The 25487-nt window shown below is 43.3% G+C and overlaps 1 protein-coding gene across 23 annotated transcripts in view; it reads right to left on the bottom strand.

Annotated features, from left to right (window-relative positions):
* adgrg6 (adhesion G protein-coupled receptor G6) overlaps nt 1-25487 on the bottom strand; it is a 195230-nt gene that overhangs the window by 50323 nt on the left and 119420 nt on the right. For 20 of the 23 annotated variants that reach the window (XM_033026023.1, XM_033026008.1, XM_033026011.1 and 17 more), the window contains 8 exons: nt 24613-24704; nt 22822-22874; nt 20056-20115; nt 18971-19113; nt 11566-11677; nt 9308-9408; nt 6648-6852; nt 3585-3750 (listed from right to left, as the gene is read on the bottom strand). In XM_033026023.1, coding sequence (XP_032881914.1) covers nt 3585-3750; nt 6648-6852; nt 9308-9408; nt 11566-11677; nt 18971-19113; nt 20056-20115; nt 22822-22874; nt 24613-24704 — 932 coding nt within the window. Of the gene's footprint in view, nt 1-3584; nt 3751-6647; nt 6853-9307; nt 9409-11565; nt 11678-15698; nt 15788-16693; nt 16806-18970; nt 19114-20055; nt 20116-22821; nt 22875-24612; nt 24705-25487 lie in introns of all 23 variants that reach the window. The other 3 variants (XM_033026015.1, XM_033026025.1, XM_033026016.1) reach the window with 2 other exon arrangements.

The following is a 25487-nucleotide window of genomic DNA, read 5'->3' as shown; positions in this document are numbered from 1 at the left end:
AAAACATCCCTCCACAGCGGAATCAGCGTTTCCCACTGTGAGGGAAGGCACCAAAGTTCAGTCTCTTCCTCTGTTCACCCGTGGTCGGGGGCTATTGAGACCTCCGCAATCGCCGCTACGGTGGCCCGATGTTTTCAGGCCCTCGAACGGAAGAACACTCTCAGTGGTCCAGAGCCTCTGAATTGGCTGCTTCCTACCGGAGACCGCGGCTCCCAAAGTCCATAGGCCGAGCTGGGCGGAGATTCAACGCTAGTGACCTCGGCGAGAGATCCCAGGTGTAATGTGCGGGGAGTGTTAATGTGCAGGGATCGCTGGTCGGTGATTGGGCCCCGGTGGGCCGAAGGGCCTGTTTCAGCGTTGTATCCCTAAACCAAACTAAACTCATCGATCATCTATCGCAGCATTCTCCCCATCAATCAGGAGTCACCTGCTCTCCTTCATTAAGCAGGGAACATTATCCTGAGGTAGGCATCTTGACCTCTGACCTCAATTCATCTTCCTAATCCCACCACTTTGCTTCTTTTTAAATAGAAAAATTGAATTTTTTCAAAACATAAAGCTATGCTGGAAACTTGAATTAAAAGGACAGAAAATGCTGGAAACACCCAGCAGGTTAGCAGTTACTGCGGAAGGAGAAACAGATCCCTGGAGAGTTTGCCAAATTAAACTAAAATCTTCTGCCTGCACATGGGCAGACACAAAATGCTGGAGTAACTCAGCGGGTCAGGCAGCATCTCTGGAGAGAAGGAATGGGTGACGTTTCAGATCGAGACCTTCTTCAGACTGATGTCAGGTGAGTGGGCGGTACAGGGATAGAATGTAGTCGGAGACAGTCAGACTAGTGGGAGAACTGGGAAGGGGGAGGGGATGGAGAGAGAGGGAAAACAAGGGCTATTTGAAGTTAGAGAAGTCGATGTTCATAGCGCTGTGGTGTAAGCTACCCAAGCGAAAAATGAGGTGCTGTTCCTCCAATTTGCGCTGGGCCTCACAATGTAGGAGGCCCAGGACAGAAAGGTCAGTGTGGGAATGGGAGGGAGAATTAAAGTGTTGTGCAACCGTGAGGTCAGGTGGGTTTAGGCGGACTGAGCGGAGCTGTGGGATATCGATTTATACCTCTATACCATGCCTGTCCATGTGTCTGCCAAATGCATCCTAAATGTCACTATCATATCTGCTTCCACCATCTCGCTTGGCAGTGTGAGTTCCAGGCACCTATCATTCTCTGCGTGAAACATTTGCCTCATCAATATCAATAGACAATAGACATTAAGTGCAGGAGTAGGCCATTTGGCCCTTCAAGCCAGCACCGCCATTCAATGTGATCATGGCTTATCCTTTAAACTTACCCCTTCTCACGTTAAAGCTGAGCCCTCTAGTATTTGACATTCCCTGAGAAAAAGACTATCTACCCTATCTCTGCCTCTCATTATTTCATACACTTTTATCAGGTCATCCCTCAGCCTCCAATGCTCCAGAGAAGACAATCCAAGTTTGTACAATCTCTCCTTACAGCTAATACTCTCTAAATCCAGGCGGCCTCCTGATAAACCACTTCTGCAGCCTCTTCCAAGTCTCCACATCATTCCTGGTGAGGTGACCAGAACTGCACACAATACTCCAAATCTGGCTTAATCACCATTTTATACAGCTGCAATATGACTTTTCTAGTTTTATCCACAGATGCGCCAGAGAAAGCATCCTATCTGGATGCACCACTCAAGACTGCAAAAAAACTGTAGAGTTGTGGCAAAACAGCTTCCTCCCACCAACCCGTTGACTTCACCTACACTTCACGCTACACTTCAGCAAAACAGCCAACATAATCATGAACTACATACCCCAGTTATTCTCTCTTCTCCTTTCTCCCATCAAGCAGAAAATACAAAAGCATGAAAGCATATACCACGTTCAAGAACAGCTTCTTCCCCACTGTTCTCAAAGTCCTGTCACTTACAAAGAATGCCCAACCAACCTCAATGCGGCCCTTGCATTTAAAAAAAAATCAGTAATACTTTGTAGCTCCACACAGTAACACTGTCACCTGCACTCTGGCATTTTTCTCATCGCACTAAATATCCCATCTCCCCCCATGTCTGCCTTCCGCAAAGACCGCTCCCTCCGCAACTCCCTCGTCAATTCTTCCCTTCCCTCCCGCACCACCCCCTCCACGGGCATTTTCCGTTGCAACCGCAAGAAATGCAATACCTGTCCCTTCACCTCCCCCCTCGACTCCATTCAAGGACCCAAGCAGTCGTTCCAGGTGCGACAAAGGTTCACCTGCATCTCCTCCAACCTCATCTACTGCATCCGCTGCTCTAGATGTCAGCTGATTTACATCGGGGAGACTAAGCGGAGGTTGGGCGATCGTTTCGCCGAACACCTCCGCTCAGTCCGCAATAACAAACCTGACCTCCCGGTGGCTCAGCACTTCAACTCCCCCTCCCATTCCAACCCGACATCTCTGTCCTGGGTCTCCTCCATTGCCAGAGTGAGCAACAGCGGAAATTGGAGGAACAGCACCTCATATTCCGCCTGGGGACCTTGCGTCCGGATAGCATTAACATTTAATTCTCCCAATTTTGCTAGCCCTTGCTGTCTCCTCCCCTTCCTTAACCCTCTAGCTGTCTCCTCCCACCCTCCCATCCGCCCGCCCTCGGGCTCCTCCTCCTCCCCCTTTTCCTTCCTTCTCCCCCCCACCCCCCATCAGTCTGAAGAAGGGTTTCGGCCCGAAACGTCGCCTATTTCCTTCGCTCCATAGATGCTGCTGCACCCGCTGAGTTTCTCCAGCAATTTTGTGTACCTTGTATGTGTAAAACTTGATTGTATTCATGTGGAGTATGATTTGACTGGATGGCATGCAAACAAGGTTTTTCACTGTATCTCGGTACACGTGACGATAATAAAACCAATACCCACCAAACCAATAACTCCAATCTTTCAATCTACCCCTTGCAGCACTCACAATTTTTTATCTGTGTGTTCTCCATTCCTGTAATGCTACACTCTGTCTTCTATGACCAAGCTCGTTTTGGTTCCAATTTGCAAAATCACATGGGATCCATGAGGCAAAATCTTCAGGAGCAGCTTACCTTGTCAAATGCTTTCTTGAAGACCATACAGACAACATGCATTGCCTTACCTTCATCATTCTCCTATTTAATTGCAGCAAAGCAGTGTTGTTTATTTTACAGTAAATATATTCTGCCAAGTGCATATTTCGTTTAGAGATGCAGCGTGGAAACAAGGCCCTTCGGCCCACTGAGTTCATGGTGACCAGCGATCCATGTACACTAGCACTGTCCTACATACTAGAGAAAGTTTAATTGTTTTAAACCAAAGCCAATTAACTCACAAAACTGTACGTCTTTGGAGCGTGGGAGGAAACCGGAGCACCAGGGGTAAACGCACGCGGTCATGGGGAGAATGTATAAATTCTATTCAGACAGCACCCGTAGTCAGGATTGAATCCGGGTACCTGCCACTGTAAGGCAGCAACTCTGCCGCTGTGCCACCGTGCCATCCATTACTTAAAAAGGACGGGGGATGGTCTCCAGTGTCTGTCCCATCCTTTGCTGATATCTCACCTCCAGTTCGGACTCTCCATTGTGAGACCCCAGTCGGAAGGAGGTCCCATTGTAGGTCTGAGCATCAATGGTGGAGATCCCAATGGCCAGGTTGGGGGTGGAGATGTTCACTGATGGTCCATCGAAGATCATCTTGGCCGTCAACGCGTCCACTGTCCTCAAAGCCCTGTGGGTGAAGGAAAAGCAAACATGGTTTTGAAGCCTGAGAGTCTTCAACCCAGCCGAAAGTTGGAGAATTGGATGCTGGAGGAAGGCGGAGACATCAGGGTGGGCTCAGAATTGGGTGAGGTGTGGGCGCAGCAGTGGGAACGAGAAGCCTCTGCTGTGGACAAACCACTCAGCATCACCAAGGATCTCAGCCACTCGAGCAACATCTGTGAATGGGACATGTATTGACAGCATTGACAGGTCGTGGCCCTGCATCAGGACGAGGTTGAGCAGCAACTGTGGGAGAGACAGTTAGTTGTTTTCTTCAGATCCACCATCTCTTGTGTCCCCATTAGAGATTTGCTCTACATTTTCGGGAGACTATTAGAACTTGGGGCGGTCTTATAGAGATGGGTAGAAGACTTGACATGGTAGATGTCAAGATGTATTAATTTGTGGGGGTCTCGAACAAAGGGACAAAATGAGAGAACAGTCCTTTACAAAAGAGGTGCATAAAAAATTCTTCTCAGACAGTGGTGAGCGCTGGGAATTCTCTGTCCCAGTGGGGTTGTGGAGATTGGATAACTGGAGGTTTTTAAATAGAGGTAGATACATTTTTGAAAGATCAGGGAATTGAGGGTTATGGGAAACTGGCACAGAAGAGTAATTGAGCCCAGCATAAATCAGCCATGATCACATTGAATGGCAGGGCAAGCTTGAGGGGCCGAGTGGCCTATTCCTATGATTTTTGTGTGCTCTAAAGAATGGCAACCTCACCTTGGGGCAGTTGATAAGCCCCAAAGGAACACCTGATTTAGGTCAATTTAGGCTCCTCAGCAGTGTTCCCTGGCTACTATTAGTTTCTTCAGATATTTTCAAGAGTAAAGAAGCATTCTCTGGTGTCTTGAGATAGAGCTTTGATTGAGCCAAGTGTATGTAAGCTTTGTGTCTGTGTGTTTGTTTATGGTGTGTGCGTGTATGTGTATGTGTGCATATACGTTAGCAATGTTACAAAATTTTGAGATTTTAAAAATAAAGTCTGTAATTTATCCCATCAGATAAAGCATAAAAATAAGTTTAATTTGACACCTAATTCACTTTCATATCTCAAGTATTTAAAAAGTTATGGCCATTTTCATACTCGGAAATGAGCATCTTGTTCCCTATTGATTTTCTATGGACATAACAAAAAAGTTGTGATCGTGAACAGTCAAAAGCCCATAACTTTCTTAAAAATTAAGAGAACTGAATGAAATTTTCAGTTATCATAGATTGAAGCATTCTGAAACAAATATAAAATAATCTTACTTGGATGACCTGAAATTAAAGCATATAATTAGTTAGTTACCTAATTGTAGCTAATTTCAGACTTCAATTACTAGATCTAAACATCTTTCCATTTCTTAATAAATGATTAACATTTTTAAATAGCCTAAATGTCCAAATAATATTCACAAATAATTCACAATAAAACATGATTTTTAAATCTCATTTACATTAATTTATAGGCCAAATGGAAGGAATTTAGTGCTCAATTGCTGTAAATAAATGCCCATTTAAATCAGCTTTCCAGTGGGTCCCTGTGGAACGCGCTGGTTTAGAACGTTCACATTGCGGTAGATTTGTGCCCCAAATGCCCAGAAAAATACTGCGCGATATAATGGGCCCAAAATGAGCTACTCGCAATATTAAACTTTGTATGAAGGGATCTTTAGAAGCCCTTTTTAATGTAAAAATATACAACCTTCCTTCTGCTATTTGCTTTATGAGACCCTGCGGTTGCTGGCGGTCGCGGGTTTAGAGATTGATTTTTAAACTACTATAACTATTATTCAAGGCCTTTAAACCTAATAATAGCTTTTGCGACGGGGTCTTCCAGCGATTTTTCGTTAATAATTAACTAGGCTGAACATCTTCGATTTGAACAGCCTAGAGAAAATCGCGTTTTAAACCCGCCCCCTCTAAACGGCGCCAAAATCGCGCACACCCGCAGCGGCAGATTTTCAAAGACGCTTCAGGTAGGCTTTGCAACATACCTATATACGTGTGTGAGTATGTGTGTGTACGTATGTGTGGCTGACTATGTGTGTGTGAGTGTATGTGTGCGCATATGCGTGTGTGGGTATACGTGTGTGTGTGTGTGTGCGCATGTGTGTACGTGTGTGTGTGTGTGTGTGTGTCTGTTTCTGTGTGTGGGAGGATGGATGTGTGTATGTAGTGTGCAGTGTGTTTGTGTCTAATGTGATTTGTGCTTGTATGTGTTGTGTATGTTGGCTCCCTCTCACCCAACATCATAAGAATGGCACAGTTAGTAGAGCAGATACAGAGGCACGGGTTCAATCCTGACCTGGCCTTAGACATGTTCACGAATAGGAAAGGCTGTGAGTAATAAGCGATTACACAGGCAAATGGCACCAACTCAGGAAGGTATCTTGGTCGGAATGGAAAGTTGGCTGAAGGGCCTGTTTCCCTGCAGTACGACTATGAATCTAGATGTAGGAAGGAACTGCAGAAGCAGGTTTACACCGAAGGTAGACACAAAATGCTGAAATAACACAGTGGGTCTGGCAGCATATTTGGAGAAAAGGAATAGGTGACGTTTTCGGTCCAAATCCTTGTTCTGACGGGTTCTTTTTCGTCTGAAGAAGGGTTTCAACCCGAAACGTCACCTATTTATTTCCTCCAGATATGCTGCCTGACCTGTTGAGTTACTGCAGCATTTTGTGTCTATCGTTTATGACTCTATAAAATAGAATGAATGTAGGATTAATATGGGTGGGAGCTTCATGGTCATTGTAGACTGAAAAGGCCGAAGGAGAGTGCCCGTAACCTCCTATAGTGCCACATGCTCTGACATGTTCTCAACTGGCAAAGGAATAACCACACAATCAGACGCATCGACTGAGGGGCACTCACACTTGTGAAGATGTGGTGAGCGCGGTGTCCGAACTCGAGAGAATATTGGACAGGACCGTCAGAACAGTGGACGCCAAGGACGAGTTGATCTCAGCCACGATGACGATCTGATTCAGTGTATCCAACAGCAGGTCCACCTCCTCCCGGGTGAGGTTCTTGTCCGCAGAGTAGTCAAGGAGCAGGAAGGCCACCTCAGCCGCATTTTCTACAAGAAGCAACGGACGATAGGTTACAGAGATTCCAGCAGTGCGGCACCACGGGAGAACGGGATGGAGGTTATGGAAAGGTCAGGGTGAGATCTTTGGGGACTAGTGTACAGGAAATGTGAGACCAAAGTGGGGCCATGGGAAATCAAAGCAACATCTTTGTAAGGGCAGTGTATGTATGCTTTGTGTCTGTGTGTTTGTGTATGGTCAGGGATGTAGTGTATTTTTCTGATGGTCTGGGAGTGGAATTACTGTGGTTTATTTGGGGCTCTACATCTCAGGGTGGACATTGTCTATGGACCTGATGCGCTACAATGTGTTACAATGCTGAGAACTATATTCTACTCCCTGTATCTTCCCTTTTAGGTATTACTGGAATATGTGGGACCCTTTGGGGCCCATGTTCACACGGGTGGGCTGGTCCCCCAACGCAATATTCCACCTCTCTGCCAATTCCAATATTGGTGGCCAGTGGGAGTGGGCAGGGCCCCCAAACTCAAGTGCAGTTTCATACCATTTCATGCAGGATACAAGGCCACCACATTCAAATGCAGTTTCATACCATTTCAAGCAGCGTGAAACCACCATAAAAGCACACTAAACACCACATAAATGCCACATAAACACCACACTCACAGTTCAGTGTTCAGTTGATTCACAGCTCAGAGTCGTGACCTCTCCCTCCCCCATCTTGCAGAGAATGAGCCACACCCACACTTCCGGGTTATATAACCCCTCCCCCTACCACCAGAAGGGGCGTGGCCTTCATGGCGTGATTGACTGGGGAGAGATTCTCAACATTTTTAAAACACTAATAACACTTTTATTTTTCATTGATGGGAAGAATCCTCTGCACCTGATGAACGGAGGGAGACTGAGGAAGATGCCCAAAATTCACAGCCGTAGTGGTAGCGTTTTATCTAAAATCAATATACAGTGCAAACAGGAAGTTGTCAAGTTTAGACTTTTAATCATTTGCCATTTCGAACCAACCACCACCAACAATCATTAGCAGTGCTTTATTTCAAACCATTCACCACCAACCACCATTTGCAGTCCTTTATTTCAAACCAACCACCATTTTCTGTGCTTTATTTCAAACCAACCACCACCAACCACCATTTGCTGTGCTTTATTTCAAACCAACCACATTTTCATTTTCAAACCACATTAAGGGCACCCAAGGTCAGTAAAACCACACTCACAGTTTAGTAGACATGTGTTCAGTGTTATTCAAAGCTCAGACTGAGAGACGTGAACCTCTCGCTCCTCCATCTTGCAGAGACTAACTGAGGCACTCAACACTTCCGGGTTTTATAGTCCTTCCGGAAGGGGCGTGGCCTTCAGGAGAGAGAATCTCAACATTTTTAAACACTAATAACTCTTTTATTTTTCATCGATGGGAAAAATCCTCTTGCCCTGCACATCGGAGGGGGACTCTGAGTAAGATGGCCAAAAATCACACCTGTAAGTGGAGGCGTTTTTTCTAAAATCAATATACAGAACAACAGGAAGTGGTCAAGATCAGACTTTTAGTAATATAGAAGATTATACTTGAGTTTGACTTGATTGTATTTATGTATGGTACATCTGACCTGTTTGGATTGCATGTAATACAAAGCTTTTCACAGTACATCGGTACATGTGACAAAAATAAACCTAAATCTCAACCTAAAGGCTCTACAGTATTTTCTCATATTATTTTCTTATACTATTACCTCTTTATATGTTATCATATTAATAATTTCTCATTATGGGTGTGTGTGTGTTTCTGTGTGTGGGAGGGTGAGTGTGTCCGCGGAAAATCATCCGCATTTTCCAAAGCATAAACCCTTGACAAAAATTGACAACATTTGTTTATTTCGCATTTTATGTTTATGTAATTATTTTATTTTCTCATATAAATTCCATAAGAGCACATTTTTATTTTGTAATGTCGAAATATTTTGGTAGTAAATTCCACTGGGATTAATTTCCATTAGCCAAACGGCTGTAAAGCAGGGAACACTAATAATGTATATATAAGCATGTCTGCATATTTACCCTTTCATTCTGGTTTGCAATTAGTATTGCAAGTTGCACAAAATGACCTGGAAACTACTCTTAAGCATTTTTGTTGTGTTGAAAGAGCATTGCGTATCACCCAAACACCGTTCTGATAAGTTCCACAGTGGTGTAGCTGTTTGAGTCATTGCATTACAGCATAAGCTTCTGAAGAGATATGGAAGGAAACAAGAGCACACTGGGCAAACCCACACGGTCACAAGGAAAACACGCACTGGAGGTCAGGAATGAACCCAGCTCGCTGGAGCAGTGATGGAGCAACTCTACCAACTACGCTGCCCCAAAATCTGTCTTTGTACTTTCCGCTTCGATGGAGTTTGGTGGCTCCCCTCTTACCCAACATCAACCTTGCTTGAGAGAAAGGACAGCGAGGTACTTCACTGGCATTACCTGCAGATACCGGTGGAAAGTCACTGGTGTTGGAGCTGTTCGAACAGTTACTCATGTTAGGTGACTCCCAGTATGATGTGTAATTCTGTGTGTTTAAAACACTGTTGAGACAAAGAAAAGATCATAATTGAAGGTTTGTTCATATCAGCAATGGATTGGAATGTTCTGTTCTCCCGTTGATTCATAAAGTCACACAGCTGGGACACGGGTCTTTTGACGCAACTTTTCCATGCCAACTAAGTTGTCGAACTGGGCAAGTCCCACTTGTCTATGCCTGGCCATATCCCTTCAAATTCTTCCTATCCATGTACCTGTCCAATTTCTTTAGTTGCAATTGTACCCACCACTATCACATCCTCTTTCAGCTTCTTCCACATATACATCACCCTTTGTGTGCTAAAGTTGTCCCTCAGGTCACTTTTAAATCTTTCTCCATTCACCTTAATCCTATGCCCTTAGTTTGAGACTCCCTTATCTAGAATGCCTAGAGTTTTAGATTCCCTTACTCTCCAAAAAAGACTGTGACCATCCACCTTACGTACGCCAATCATAATTTCATATATTTCAATAAGGTTGCCTCAAACTTTTGTGCTCCAAGGAAAAAAAGTATGTCAGGGACTTTGCAGACAAAGATCAGGGATATGGTGTATTTCTCTGATGGTCTGGGAATGGAATTACTGTGGTTACTTCTGGGCTCAACATCTCAAAGTAGACATTGTTTATGGACCCGATGCGCTACAATGTGTTACAATGTTGAGAACTATATTCTAAACTAAAGCTTCCCCTTTAGGTATTATGCTTGAGTTTGACTTGATTGTATTTATGTATGGTAGATCTGACCTGTTTGGATGGCATTGGGTCCCTGTCCCATGGGAGGCCTGGTCCCCCAACGCAACCCGTTCCCCAACGCAATATTCCACCACTTACCCATAGCCAACAACTGCGCAGGGGCTGCTCATTTCGATTTATGCAACCTCCCTCATTTTTAAACTTTAAAAAAAAATGCAATTGCACTTGCTAGCGTGCAGAACTCAGTGTACTGTGACTTTAAAAAAATTGCATTTGCACTTTCTGGGGCTAGCAGGACTCAGTGACCTTGGATAGCAACAATGTTGCGAGCTGGGCGACAATCCCATTGTGACGTCACAGTTGTAAGCACAGGGAATAAGCAGTTATTTTTCTCAACGTTTTTTTGAGGTTTTTGAACATTTTAATTAATAACTCGAGAAATAATGCATGAGTTTTTCAGATAAGCCAATTTTGGACTCCACGGGATAAATCCCTATCGGAATATGAAAACATTTTACCGTTAGCACGTCGACTTTTCAAGAAGATGTGATTACACACAAACACAAACACACACACACACATACAGACACATCCAAGATCAGACTTTTAAGTATATAATAGATAATAGATAGATATTATTCATTTGTCGTATTTTTATCTCATATATTTCCTTATACTATTACCTCTCTATATATGATCATATTGGTAATTTGTCATATTTTTATTTCATATCATATTATTACAATTGTCAGAAAACATTTGAACAGGTACTTTGATTAATTAAATTAAACAGCAATAGACTGTGCAGCCATACTTGGCTGTAAAGTTTTAAAATAGTCAATGGTTCTGAAGTGGGCTTTTACATGCAAAAAGAAAAAGCTTCTGAAGCTAAATTTATTATTTAAAAATCAGCAATCTCCATACACTCGCACTATCCTACATACAAGGGATATTTTACAATTCTTACCGAAGCCAATTAACATACAACTCGTATGTCTTTCGAATATGGGAGGAAACTGGAGTTCCCGGTGAAAACCCATGTGGTTATGGGGAGAACGTAGAAATTCTGTACGACAGCACTCATAATCATGATCAAACCCGGGAATATGGTGCTGTAAGGAAGCAACTCTACGCTGCACCACCATGCCATATATAACTTTATGCAAAGCATGCATTATTATTTACTGCATATTCCTCTCAATCTAGTAGAGTAAGGGTTGGTCTGATTGTGATATTTAAGAACCTGATTTAGTCAAGACAGAATATGTATCTCCTCCAGTGGGGCGATTTAGATATACATATGAAAAACTTCGGGAAACATGACTTCCCATGAAGGATAATATAAATCAGTTGTACAATCTGTGGAGCTTGTAAGTCTGGTTGACAAGAGGAAATTGTTAAATGTTAGTTAGAAAAGGCAACAGAAAAATTTGCCTTGAATAGGTTAAAAGGTTTCTTTAGACCCTTACCACTTCCTGCTGGCGAACTGGCTGGGATTGGTGTGACAGGGCAGGAGCAAAGTGCTCATTGGTCTGGTGGACGTCCATGTATACTGAGGGTTTTTTTCGAAGGTGCAGTTCACTGTGGATAAAGGACATTGAAACTGTGAAGATCCATTTTAGAGCAAGAGAGCGTGTTTAATGCATGCTTTACTGGTTCACCTTTTTTGTTCTAGGTCTGCCGTGAATCTAATACACAATGAGACTGTATGCGTCCAAGTCCTTTAATGCTATGCACTGTAACTCTGGACTCTACACATGCATGGCCTTGCCTAATCATTTTGACTTTACATTAGACTACAGATGGAAACAGGATATTCAGCCCACCGAGTCCGTGCCAACCAGCAATCACCCCAAACATTAACACTATCCTTCACACTAGGAATCATTTTACAATTTTACCGAAGCCAATGAACCTACAAACCTGCATGTATTTGGAATGTGGGAGGAAACCGGAACACCCGGAGAAAACCCACGCAGTCACAGAGAGAACAAACAAACTCCTTACAGACAGCACCCTTAGTCACGATCAAACCCAGGTCTCTGGCAGACATCAATTCTACCGCGGCCCCATGTGCCGTCATCCAGAAGCAAACAATTTGCACCTTTGATAAAAGTTTGTTCCTTGTATCATGGGTGTTGCTGGCAAGGCTGGCATTTATTCCTAACTGTACCTGATGATAGAGAAGAGTCATTGCTCTCCTTCTGATAAAGGTACTCCCCATCCTATCTACGAGTTAGGACCAGATGATGACGTGTTTCCAAATCATGAGGGCGTGCAACTTGCAAGGAAATCTGCAGGTGGTACTGTTCCCATGCACCTGTCCTCTCATCCATATGTTTGGGTTTGGGAGGTGCTGTCAGGGTAATCTGTAGCGCAATTTGTCGATGATACTATGGCCACAGTACGCCTGTGGTGGTGGGAGTGAGGATCCAGGACGATAAAGTAAATAAAACACTTGAGCTGCTTTGTTCTGGATAGTGTCATCCATTTTGAGTATTGTCAACCCATCACCTATTCCTTTTCACCAGAGATGCTGCCTGACCCCCTCATTTACTCCAGCTTTTTGTGTCTACCTTCGGTTGAAACCAGCATCTGCAGTTCCTTCCTACATATTTTGTCTGCTCCACTGCAAAATCTCCTCAAGGTATGCCTACTTTGAAGAAGTTCTCTTCCTCTCTCCAACGAGATTATGAAGAAGAGTCTCGACCCGAAACATCACCTATTCCTTTTCTCCAGAGATGTTGCCTGACCCACTTAGTTGCTCCAGCTTTCTGCGTGTCTCAACCATTTTAAATACAGTTCAAGCTGCACGCATCCAGGCAGGGGTAAAATATTCAATGACACTCCTGGCCTGCGCCTTGTAGATGGTGGAAAGGCTTCGGAATGTCAGGAGGTTAGTCACTCGATGAAGGATACCAAGCCTTTGAGCTACTCTGTGGCCACAGTGATGTATGGGTGATCAATGGTGGAACTCTTCTGGTCAATGGAGACCCCAAGATGTTGACTCAGCAGTGGTGGTGGCATTGAATATTAAGTGATTACACTCTCCCTTATTGGCCACTGCTGAAGATGGCTGGGATGGGGACACTGCTCTGATGAAACCCTGGAAATGGAATGATGGATCTCCAACAACCACAACCATCTTCCTTTCTACATAACTTAGTGCATACCTGCCGAGCAAATCTCAGTCAATAGAGTTCGAGCGAGGTCCCCCTTATAAAAAACTATCACTCTCTCTTGATCACTCACAATGGAACATGACTCCTCTCCCTGATCTATCCTCTCCCTGATCTATCCCCTCCCATCACAGGCAGCTGGCTCTAACCTCAGAAACCCTTCCTGCTTAGTCCATTTGATCTATGTCATTGTTTATGGTTCAAATACTCCTCTTTATCTTTCCCTATCTCCATCTCCTTCATCTGCAGGATTTCTCTTCATGTTTATCCGGTCTCCCCTTAAAAGTATAAGGTCCATAATTTGACAGGGAAAAAAAGCTTTTTTTTTACATCCCTGTTGTTTTCTGGCTAAATTTCTCCATATTGGTGGCCAGTGGGAATGGGCAGGGCCCCCAAACTTAAGTGCAGTTTCATACCATTTCATGCAGAATACAAGGCCACCACATTCAAATGCAGTTTCATACCATTTCAAGCAGCGTGAAACCACCATAAAAGCACACTAAACACCACATAAATGCCACATAAACACCACACTCACAGTTCAGTGTTCAGTTGATTCACAGCTCAGTCGTGACCTCTCCCTCCCCCATCTTGCAGAGAATGAGCCACACCCACACTTCCGGGTTATATAACCCCTCCCCCTACCACCAGAAGGGGCGTGGCCTTCATGGCGTGATTGACTGGAGAGAGATTCTCAACATTTTTTAAACACTAATAACACATTTATTTTTCATTGATGGGAAGAACCCTCTGCACCTGATGAGCGGAGGGAGACTGAGGAAGATGCCCAAAAATCACAGCCGTAGTGGTAGCGTTTTATCTAAAATCAATATACAGTGCAAACAGGAAGTTGTCAAGTTTAGACTTTTAATCATTTGCCATTTCGAACCAACCACCACCAACAATCATTAGCAGTGCTTTATTTCAAACCATTCACCACCAACCACCATTTGCAGTCCTTTATTTCAAACCAACCACCATTTGCAGTGCTTTATTTCAAACCAACCACCACCAACAACCATTTGCAGTCCTTTATTTCAAACCAACCACCATTTGCAGTGCTTTATTTCAAACCAACCACCACCAACCACCATTTGCTGTGCTTTATTTCAAACCAACCACATTTTCATTTTCAAACCACATTAAGGGCACCCAAGGTCAGTAAAACCACACTCACAGTTTAGTAGACATGTGTTCAGTGTTATTCACAGCTCAGGCTGAGAGACGTGAACCTCTCGCTCCTCCATCTTGCAGAGACTAACTGAGGCACTCAACACTTCCGGGTTTTATAGTCCCTCCGGAAGGGGCGTGGCCTTCAGGAGAGAGAATCTCAACATTTTTAAACACTAATAACTTTTATTTTTCATCGATGGGAAAAATCCTCTTGCCCTGCACATCGGAGGGGGACTCTGAGTAAGATGGCCAAAAATCACACCTGTAAGTGGAGGCGCTTTTTCTAAAATCAATATACAGAACAACAGGATGTGGTCAAGATCAGACTTTTAGTAATATAGAAGATTATACTTGAGTTTGACTTGATTGTATTTATGTATGGTACATCTGACCTGTTTGGATTGCATGTAATACAAAGCTTTTCACAGTACATCGGTACATGTGACAAAAATAAACCTAAATCTCAACCTAAAGGCTCTACAGTATTTTCTCATATTATTTTCTTATACTATTACCTCTTTATATGTTATCATATTAATAGTTTCTCATTATGGGTGTGTGTGTGTTTCTGTGTGTGGGAGGGTGAGTGTGTCCGCGGAAAATCATCCGCATTTTCCAAAGCATAAACCCTTGACAAAAATTGACAACATTTGTTTATTTCGCATTTTATGTTTATGTAATTATTTTATTTTCTCATATAAATTCCATAAGAGCACATTTTTATTTTGTATCTCAAAATATTTTGGTAGTAAATTCCACTGGGATTAATTTCCATTAGCCAAACGGCTGTAAAGCAGGGAACACTAATAATGTATATATAAGCATGTCTGCATATTTACCCTTTCATTCTGGTTTGCGATTAGTATTGCAAGTTGCACAAAATGACCTGGAAACTACTCTTAAGCATTTTTGTTGTGTTGAAAGAGCATTGCGTATCACCCAAACACCGTTCTGATAAGTTCCACAGTGGTGTAGCTGTTTGAGTCATTGCATTACAGCATAAGCTTCTGAAGAGATATGGAAGGAAACAAGAGCACACTGGGCAAACCCACACGGTCACAAGGAAAACACGCACTGGAGGTCAGGAATGAACCCAGCTCGCTGGAGCATTGATGGAGCAACTCTACCAACTACGCTGCCCCAAAATCTGTCTTTGTACTTTCCACTTCGATGGAGTTTGGTGGCTCCCCTCTTACCCAACATCAACCTTGCTTGAGAGAAAGGACAGCGAGGTACTTCACTGGCATTACCTGCAGATACCGTTGCGTTGGAGCTGATCGAACAGTTACTCATGTTAGGTGACTCCCAGTAAGATGTGTAATTCTGTGTGTTTAAAATACTGTTGAGACAAAGAAAATATCATAATTGAAGGTTTGTTCATATCAGCAATGGATTGGAATGTTCTGTTCTCCCGTTGATTCATAAAGTCACACAGCTGGGACACGGGTCTTTTGACGCAACTTTTCCATGCCAACTAAGTTGTCGAACTGGGCAAGTCCCACTTGTCTATGCCTGTTACAATTGTCAGAAAACATTTGAACAGGTACTTTGATTAATTAAATTAAACAGCAATAGACTCTGCAGCCATACTTGGCTGTAAAGTTTTAAAATAGTCAATGGTTCTGAAGTGGGCTTTTACATGCAAAAAGAAAAAGCTTCTGAAGCTAAATTTATTATTTAAAAATCAGCAATCTCCATACACTCGCACTATCCTACATACAAGGGATATTTTACAATTCTTACCGAAGCCGATTAACATACAACTCGTATGTCTTTCGAATATGGGAGGAAACTGGAGCTCCCGGAGAAAACCCATGTGGTTATGGGGAGAACGTAGAAATTCTGTACGACAGCACTCATAATCATGATCAAACCCGGGAATATGGTGCTGTAAGGAAGCAACTCTACGCTGCACCACCATGCCATATATAACTTTATGCAAAGCATGCATTATTATTTACTGCATATTCCTCTCAATCTAGTAGAGTAAGGGTTGGTCTGATTGTGATATTTAAGAACCTGATTTAGTCAAGACAGAATATGTATCTCCTCCAGTGGGGCAATTTAGATATACATATGAAAAACATCGGGAAACATGACTTCCCATGAAGGATAATATAAATCAGTTGTACAATCTGTGGAGCTTGTAAGTCTGGTTGACAAGAGGAAATTGTTAAATGTTAGTTAGAAAAGGCAACATAAAAATTTGCCTTGAAGAGGTTAAAAGGTTTCTTTAGACCCTTACCACTTCCTGCTGGCGAACTGGCTGGGATTGGTGTGACAGGGCAGGAGCAAAGTGCTCATGGGTCTGGTGGACGTCCATGTATACTGAGGGTTTTTTTCGAAGGTGCAGTTCACTGTGGATAAAGGACATTGAAACTGTGAAGATCCATTTTAGAGCAAGAGAGCGTGTTTAATGCATGCTTTACTGGTTCACCTTTTTTGTTCTAGGTCTGCCGTGAATCTAATACACAATGAGACTGTATGCGTCCAAGTCCTTTAATGCTATGCACTGTAACTCTGGACTCTACACATGCATGGCCTTGCCTAATCATTTTGACTTTACTTTAGACTACAGATGGAAACAGGATATTCAGCCCACCGAGTCCGTGCCAACCAGCAATCACCCCAAACATTAACACTATCCTTCACACTAGGAATCATTTTACAATTTTACCGAAGCCAATGAACCTACAAACCTGCATGTATTTGGAATGTGGGAGGAAACCGGAACACCCGGAGAAAACCCACGCAGTCACAGAGAGAACAAACAAACTCCTTACAGACAGCACCCTTAGTCACGATCAAACCCAGGTCTCTGGCAGACATCAATTCTACCGCGGCCCCATGTGCCGTCATCCAGAAGCAAACAATTTGCACCTTTGATAAAAGTTTGTTCCTTGTATCATGGGTGTTGCTGGCAAGGCTGGCATTTATTCCTAACTGTACCTGATGATAGAGAAGAGTCATTGCTCTCCTTCTGATAAAGGTACTCCCCATCCTATCTACGAGTTAGGACCAGATGATGACGTGTTTCCAAATCATGAGGGCGTGCAACTTGCAAGGAAATCTGCAGGTGGTGCTGTTCCCATGCACCTGTCCTCTCATCCATATGTTTGGGTTTGGGAGGTGCTGTCAGGGTAATCTGTAGCGCAATTTGTCGATGATACTATGGCCACAGTACGCCTGTGGTGGTGGGAGTGAGGCTCCAGGACGATAAAGTAAATAAAACACTTGAGCTGCTTTGTTCTAGGTAGTGTCATCTATTTTGAGTATTGTCAACCCATCACTTATTCTTTTTCACCAGAGATGCTGCCTGACCCTCTCATTTACTCCAGCTTTTTGTGTCTACCTTCGGTTGAAACCAGCATCTGCAGTTCCTTCCTACAAATTTTGTCTGCTCCACTGCAAAATCTCCTCAAGGTATGCCTACTTTGAAGAAGTTCTCTTCCTCTCTCCAACGAGACCCGAAACATCACCTATTCCTTTTCTCCAGAGATGTTGCCTGACCCACTGAGTTGCTCCAGCTTTCTGCATCTCTCAACCATTTTAAATACAGTTCAAGCTGCACGCATCCAGGCAGGGGTAAAATATTCAATGACACTCCTGACCTGCGCCTTGTAGATGGTGGAAAGGCTTCGGAATGTCAGGAGGTTAGTCACTCGATGAAGGATACCAAGCCTTTGAGCTACTCTGTGGCCACAGTGATGTATGGGTGATCAATGGTGGAACTCTTCTGGTCAATGGAGACCCCAAGATGTTGACTCAGCAGTGGTGGTGGCATTGAATATTAAGTGATTACACTCTCCCTTATTGGCCACTGCTGAAGATGGCTGGGATGGGGACACTGCTCTGATGAAACCCTGGAAATGGAATGATGGATCTCCAACAACCACAACCATCTTCCTTTCTACATAACTTAGTGCATACCTGCCCAGCAAATCTCAGTCAATAGAGTTCGAGGGAGGTCCCCCTTATAAAAAACTATCACTCTCTCTTGATCACTCACAATGGAACATGACTCCTCTCCCTGATCTATCCTCTCCCTGATCTATCCCCTCCCATCACAGGCAGCTGGCTCTAACCTCAGAAACCCTTCCTCCTTAGTCCATTTGATCTATGTCATTGTTTATGGTTCACAGAATGTACAAATACTCCTCTTTATCTTTCCCTATCTCCATCTCCTTCATCTGCAGGATTTCTCTTTGTGTTTATCCAGGTCTCCCCTTAAAAGTATAAGGTCCATAATTTGACAGGGAAAAAAAGCTTTTTTTTTTACAACCCTATTGTTTCTGGCTAAATTTCTCCTAAATTCCCAACTGGATTTATTTTGCACCCCACTTCATTTCCGACTTGTCGAGCCCCTTCAAAGTTCTCACATCGTCACCCTCCAACTTTCTCTCTTGACAAGAAAGAAGTCCCAGCCTGTTCAGTATTTCTTGGTGGAAGGAGACCATTTAGCCCATCCGACCTAGGCTGGTAACCTTGCTAATAGAAACAATATCTCATGTGATCCACTTACCTATGGGCTGTACATGGATCGAGTTAATGGACAGGTTGTTTCCAATGACTGAAGATTTATTGATCAGCCTTTCTTGGACCACTCGCTCCTCCAGGTAAATATTTTTGGTAATGTTGTAATATAGGATTGCCAGGCAGTTGTAGCTGAGAACAGAATGATAACGCATTGTAATTTGTTTTTTTAAAATTAAGAGACACAGCGCGGAAACAGGCCCTTCAGCCGACAGGGTCCACGCCGACCAGCAATCCCCGCACATTAACACTATCCTACACCCACTAGGGACAATTTAAAAAAAAAATTTAATCAAGCCAATTAACCTACAAACCGGTACGTCTTTGGAGTGTGGGAGGAAATCGAAGATCTCGGAGAATACCCATGCAGGTCACGGGGAAATCGTACAAACTCCGTACAGACAGCACCCGCATCCATAGTCGGATTGAACCCGGGACTCCGGCGCTGCATTCGCTGAAAGGCAGCAACTCTACCGTGCGCCAAATTTCAGAACATAACTGAATTTACTGTTGTGATACAAACGGAGAGACCTTGGAAATCAGTGAAGACTCAATCATGTAACTGATGGGTCAAGACCCATACACAGCTCTGCATGTCCAGGTATCTTTTCCTCGGGATCATTAGTTCACACTTGGGATATAAGGACAATCAAACAGCTTCCCAGGCCCTTTAAATGAGACTTTAGATATACAGTGTGGAAACAGGAGCACCTGGAGAAAACCCATGCGGTCACAGGGAGAACATACAAACTCCATACAGACAGCACCCGTGGTCAGGATCGAACCCGGGTCTCTGGCAACTGTACCACTGCTCCAATATACGTACCAACTAGCTTTAGCCTCTCCATGTTTCTTTCAAACCACTTGTCAAACTATCCATGGTGGGATTTAAATTCCACAAAGCATCGATAGAAGCCTAGCTTTTTAATTCCAGATTTATATAATTCTTCAAATTTGAATTCCCGTTGTTGGATTCAAAGTTATAGCTCTAGAACTTCATTTGATACCTTAGACACTATCTTTCAAAATAGGAATGTGGCATTGCAAAGGCTGAGCATATTATCGATTTCTTACCTCTTTTGCAGAGATCTGGCAGAGATCCTATGTGCTGAAGTTGCATTGCCTTCAAAAATACTGATCAACAACAGAAGAGAAAAAACAGTTTAAAATAAACTCTCCACAGTCCTCCCCACCATTGAAAACATCCTTTCTATGTATATTTGTTTACATTGGGTATACAAGCAAATAATTTCACTGTGCCTTGATACATGTGACAATAAAGTATTCCATAATGCATTCCATTCCATTCCATCCACATAAGACGCTGCCACAAAAATATGGCTTCTATCATCCAGGATCCCCACTTTCCGGCCCATAACCTCTTCTTGCAGTTACCATAGTGCATGAGGTACAGAAGTCCCCAGCCCTTGGATTCCATGTGTCCTAACCATCCAGACTAGCTTACCATATGGGCTTTTGTCAAAGACCGTGCTAAAGGCCATTTAGACAATTACCTTTACCGTGCCCTCATCAATCCTTTTTGTAAACTCTTCAGAAAACGTAATCAGATTTGTGCGTCATGATTTCTCACGCACAAAGTCATGCTGAATATCCGTAATCAGTCCATGTTTTCCAAATGCTGGTAAATCCTGTCCCTCAAAATCCCCTCCAAAACGTTCCCACCACTGACATCAGGCTCACTGGCTTGTAGTTGCCTGGCTTATCCTTGTTTCGCCTTCTGAAATAACAACATTAGCCACCTTCCAGTCTACCAGAACTTCACCCATGGTTAAAGCTGATGCAAAAACCTGTGCAGGGTTCTCCACAATCTTTTCCCCTATCTTCCTTGCATTTGGTCATGCCCTGGAGATTTATCTGTCTTAATGTCCTATAAGACCACAAATACCTTCTCTTTGATAATTTATATATGATCCAAACATCACAACTCCAAAACCTCCATTCTTTAACTTCCATTATCTATTCCACAGTATAAATGGAAGAGAAATGTTAATTTAATTTTCCCCTCATCTCTGGTGGATTTACCCAGAGCCATGCTGTTCAAAAAGGATACCTATTCTCTCCCAATCAACCCTTTTACTCTTAATATCTGCAGAATCTCTTCGGACTTTCATTTACCTTGCCTGCCAAATGGCCTCTTGATTGCCTTCTTAAGTTTACTCCTATACTTATTTTACCCACCTTGACCTTGACTGTCTAAATCTGACCTATGCCCCCTTTTTCCTGACCGTAGCTTCAACATCTCTCGTCACCAGGGTTCTGTAAACTTGCTAGCCTTGCCCTTCACCCTAACAGGAACATGCTGCCCCTGTATTCTTGTTATGTCACTTTTGAAAGCCTCACACTTTCCAGCCATCCTTTACCTACAGACTCAACAAAGTGACCTCTGCAAGTTCCCACCTAATGCCTCAATAATCAGCCTTGCCCCAAATTAGAGCCTAGAATGTTTGAGTTGTAAGGAGAGGCTAGATAGGTTGGATCTTTTATCCTTGGAGCATAGGAGGCTATAAGTGAATTTATAATATAAGATTCTAAAATCTTGACGTTCCTTGGCATCTGCAACAAGATATTCCTAAAATAGACACAAAAAGTTGGAGTAACACCGCAGAATAGGGAGCATCTCTAGAGAGAAGGAATGGGTGACATTTTGGGTCGAGACCCTTCTTCTGACTGAAAGTCATGGGAAAGGAAAACGAGAGTTATAGATGATGATGTAGAGAGATATAGAACAATGAATGAAAGATATGCAAAAAAGTTATAATGATAATGGAAACAGGCCATTGTTAGCTGTTTGTTGGGTGAAAACGAGAAGCTGGTGCAATTTGGGTAGGGGAGGGATGAAGAGAGAGGGAATACCGGGGTTACTTGAAATTAATTCCTAATACATCTGTTTCAAATAACCACTCCCTTTTCTGGTAACTATGACTGCTTGCTTGAACTCTCCACCAGTAAAAACATCTCTAATCTATTCTGTCATGCCCCCATGGGGTCTTGTATGTTTCTTATAAATTCCAGGGAATGTAGATCTGAACTTGTTATCCATTCCAAGCAGAACAATCCTCTCATCCTGAGAATTATCTTAATGAATCTCTTCTGAACTGCTGCCAGTGCTTGAATAGATGGTGCGGGGACATGGGATTAATTTAAAAAGCCACTTTGATCGGCATGGACAAGTTGGATCAAAGGGCTTGTTTCCATGCTGTATGACCCTGTGATCTATACCTTTTAAAAAAAATAAGCAGCCCAAAGCTGTCCCTAGTACTACAGGACTGATCTTTCCCATACACTGTACATTTATACAATTTTTTTCCATTTCCAAGCTTAAACCCACCACCATCCCTTAATAATAAAGACCAATGTACCAATTGCCTGTTGACCACGTTATATCAACAACTGACTACTTGCATATTATCCTTAAGTATATGGAATACCCTATTTCCCCAATACACTTGGAGTCTCTTTCCATTTAGATATTAGTCTGCCTACCAATGTGCATGACCTCTCAATTTCCTACACTTTCCATTTTCCACTCCATTTTCCATCCACTCATGCAAGCTATATATAGCCTGTTACAGAGTCCAATTGCCTATTTATGTGTCCTCAACAAACGAAGTCATTTTACTGCATTGGACTGTTCTAGTTTATACTGTAAGTTACAGAAACAAAGGGGCGGGCGTATCTGACAATATCTCGTGTAATGTTGCTAATAATCGCACTGCGTGAAATCTTTCTGTTACCCCAGGTTTAATGGCAGGTCAAACCTTGGCCATTCGTGTTATTCCTAAACGACAAAATCTCAAACGAGACGTTCCATCTCCTCACCTGACAGATTCGACGTACACAGTGTAATTCCAGTCCTGAAATGATGTGGTGAGCTGAAAAATAATTCAAGGCACTTGGGGTCAATGCACAATCCAAACCAGTAACATCCAGCTTGAATGAGCGAGAGGCACTCAAAGATAAATGCGTCGTGGTTTAAATTACAACCTCTACTTGGCTTCCCTACACAGCACATCATTCCATGCTCTAGCAAGATATCAACTTCTCAGTTGAATAAAAGTCAGATCACGGGAGGTCGCAGGGGTTGGTATTGGTATTGGTTTATTTTTGTTACGTACTGAAATACAGTGAATTACTGTTTTACATGCTTACTAGGCAGATCATACCATGCATGAGTACAGCAGATAGTTCCAAAGAGAAAAGAAACAGTGTAAAATATAGTGTTACAGCTACAGAGGAAGCGCAGAGAAAAAAAGTGCAATGGGCGCAATGGTAGATTGGGAGATCGGGAATACATTCCTAGTTTATGACAGGTCTGTTCAAGTCTGATGACAGGTGAGTCATAACTTTCCTTTGTTTGATCTCTTGTGTGTTTCTCTAGTTTTCTCCAAATCCATGCCTGCAGTTCACCTCAGTAACTCCCTGCACACATTGCTCCTAATGTGGCATAACCAAAATTGTACACAGCTGCAACTTGCCACTTCTACGGATCTATAGACTTGCATCCAAGATCCCTCCGTACATCAATATTCCTGAGCGTTGTGTCTTACTGTATGCTTTCCATTTACATTTGAAGTGCATCACTTCACAGTTGTCTAGATTAAACACCATCTGCTATTTCCTTATTGTATTCTTTCACAACCTTACTCACAATCCACAACTCCACTAACTTTTGTGTAATCTACAAATTTAACTCTATCTCCCTCCCTTCCCTCTACTGGCCCCTCTCCTTCCTCCCCGAGCTCCCCCATTCTCTTTACAGATCACCTGACTCCTGCTCCCCCATCCATCTTCTCTCTCGGACTCCTTCAAGATCATTTCCGGCTCCTCCTTTCTTGCTCTGGTTCCTCCTTACCTCTCAAACTCATTTCCTCCTTCACCTAGCTCCTCAGCTAACTCTAATGACCCCTTTTATTCGCTTGTACTCCCTTTAGAGACCTCTCCTGGTTTCTACGCCCCTCCTGGCCTCCCCCCCCCCCTTCTTTCCTCTCCCCCTCCCCCAATTATCTGGTTCTTCCCCTACTGCACACCTCCCTCTCCTCTCCCTCTGCTGACACTAGTTCAATCCCTTTCCCTCCCTGTACTGATCCATTTCCTCCTCCTCCTGACTCTTCCCCTTCCACATCTGACCCCTTGCTTCCTTCTGCCCTGGCCCATCAGAAAGTAATGGCCCTGTCCCACTGTACGAGTTCATTCAAGTCCTCTCCCGAGTTTAACAATAAAATCAAACTCGTGGTAAGCACGCAGAATGAACGTAGTGGGTACGTCGGAGCTCGGGGACGTCTCTTAGCGGCTCGTAACGCTGACGGCAGGTACTCGGGAAACGCGGTAAGCTAGGGAAGACTCGTGAAGATTTTTCAACATGTTGAAAAATGTCCACAAGAGCCCCGAGTGCCTGCGAGCGGCCATTACCGTAAATCTCCGAGTTCGAATCAGGGCAAACTCGGGAGAACTCTTTGAATGAACTCGTACAGTGGGGCAGGGCTTTAAGACTCTACCTCTGGCTCCCTTTATCTCCATTGCAACAGGCTGAACAATGTGAATGATGTTCTCTCTGAGACAAAGGCATGCAAGATTAACAATCACGATAAAAGACAAACTAGAATGACCTACCCATGCTGACACTCTTTGCTTAAGCAGACCCATATCAGTATTTCCACTGGACTGATCATAAACCGAAAACTGCGTCCTGTAGAAAATACCACCTGTGAGGAGAAAGCAGAACAGAGTTACACGGCGGATTATCTGCTCAAACCACAAGAGGCCAGGCCGCCTTCAACGTACACCTGCGTTGCACTCTCACCAAAGGTTGTTCTCAGATGAAACCTTCCAATTATGCTGCTTCCAAAGTGCCAGAGGAATTCCTGGCACTGCTCTGAATAACCTCAGAATAACTCAATGAAAGTTACAAATAACTTTCATAAATACCAATGGTCTTCACCTGCCGTGTTGGAGTTCACCTCAAATCAAAGCTTGCAAACATACTGTGAGTACAATACTGTGGGTACAGTGATACACATAACACAAGTCATATTAGTAAAGTGCGATTTATGTGTTGAGTGTGCAGACTTCGCTGAATGGCCTCTGAGGCCAGCCTTTAAGTTTGCGAGGGATAGTTGCCAGAATTCTTCGCAATTTACATGGAATACAAATATTGGAGTAATACTGGTTGCCCATCCCAGTCGGAAACGCCTGGAGTGAAAGCACCAGATGTGGGCAAGGAATTGATAAAGAGGACAGTCTGCTCACTCGACACTAGGTGGCACCTTCCCCATGCTGACTGGTGCCGTGTTAGTTATAATCAAGAGAACTGTGTTAGTCTATGATGTTAGTCTGTGTTTTCCTGGAGAAGAGAGAACAAAGTTATTTTCCAGCAAAGATCAAACGTAGGCGGACACAAAATTAGTCCTTGAGCAAATAGCCATTGATGGCAAGAGTTCAAATCAATTATTTGCTGTAAAATTTATCTGCAATATTCCTCCCCGGAA

Source organism: Amblyraja radiata, chromosome 8 (assembly GCF_010909765.2).
Source record: "Amblyraja radiata isolate CabotCenter1 chromosome 8, sAmbRad1.1.pri, whole genome shotgun sequence".
In the NCBI taxonomy this organism is placed as follows: Eukaryota; Metazoa; Chordata; class Chondrichthyes; order Rajiformes; family Rajidae; genus Amblyraja; species Amblyraja radiata.
Note: the sequence above shows the minus strand (reverse complement) of the source record. Positions and strands in the feature narration are given on the sequence as shown.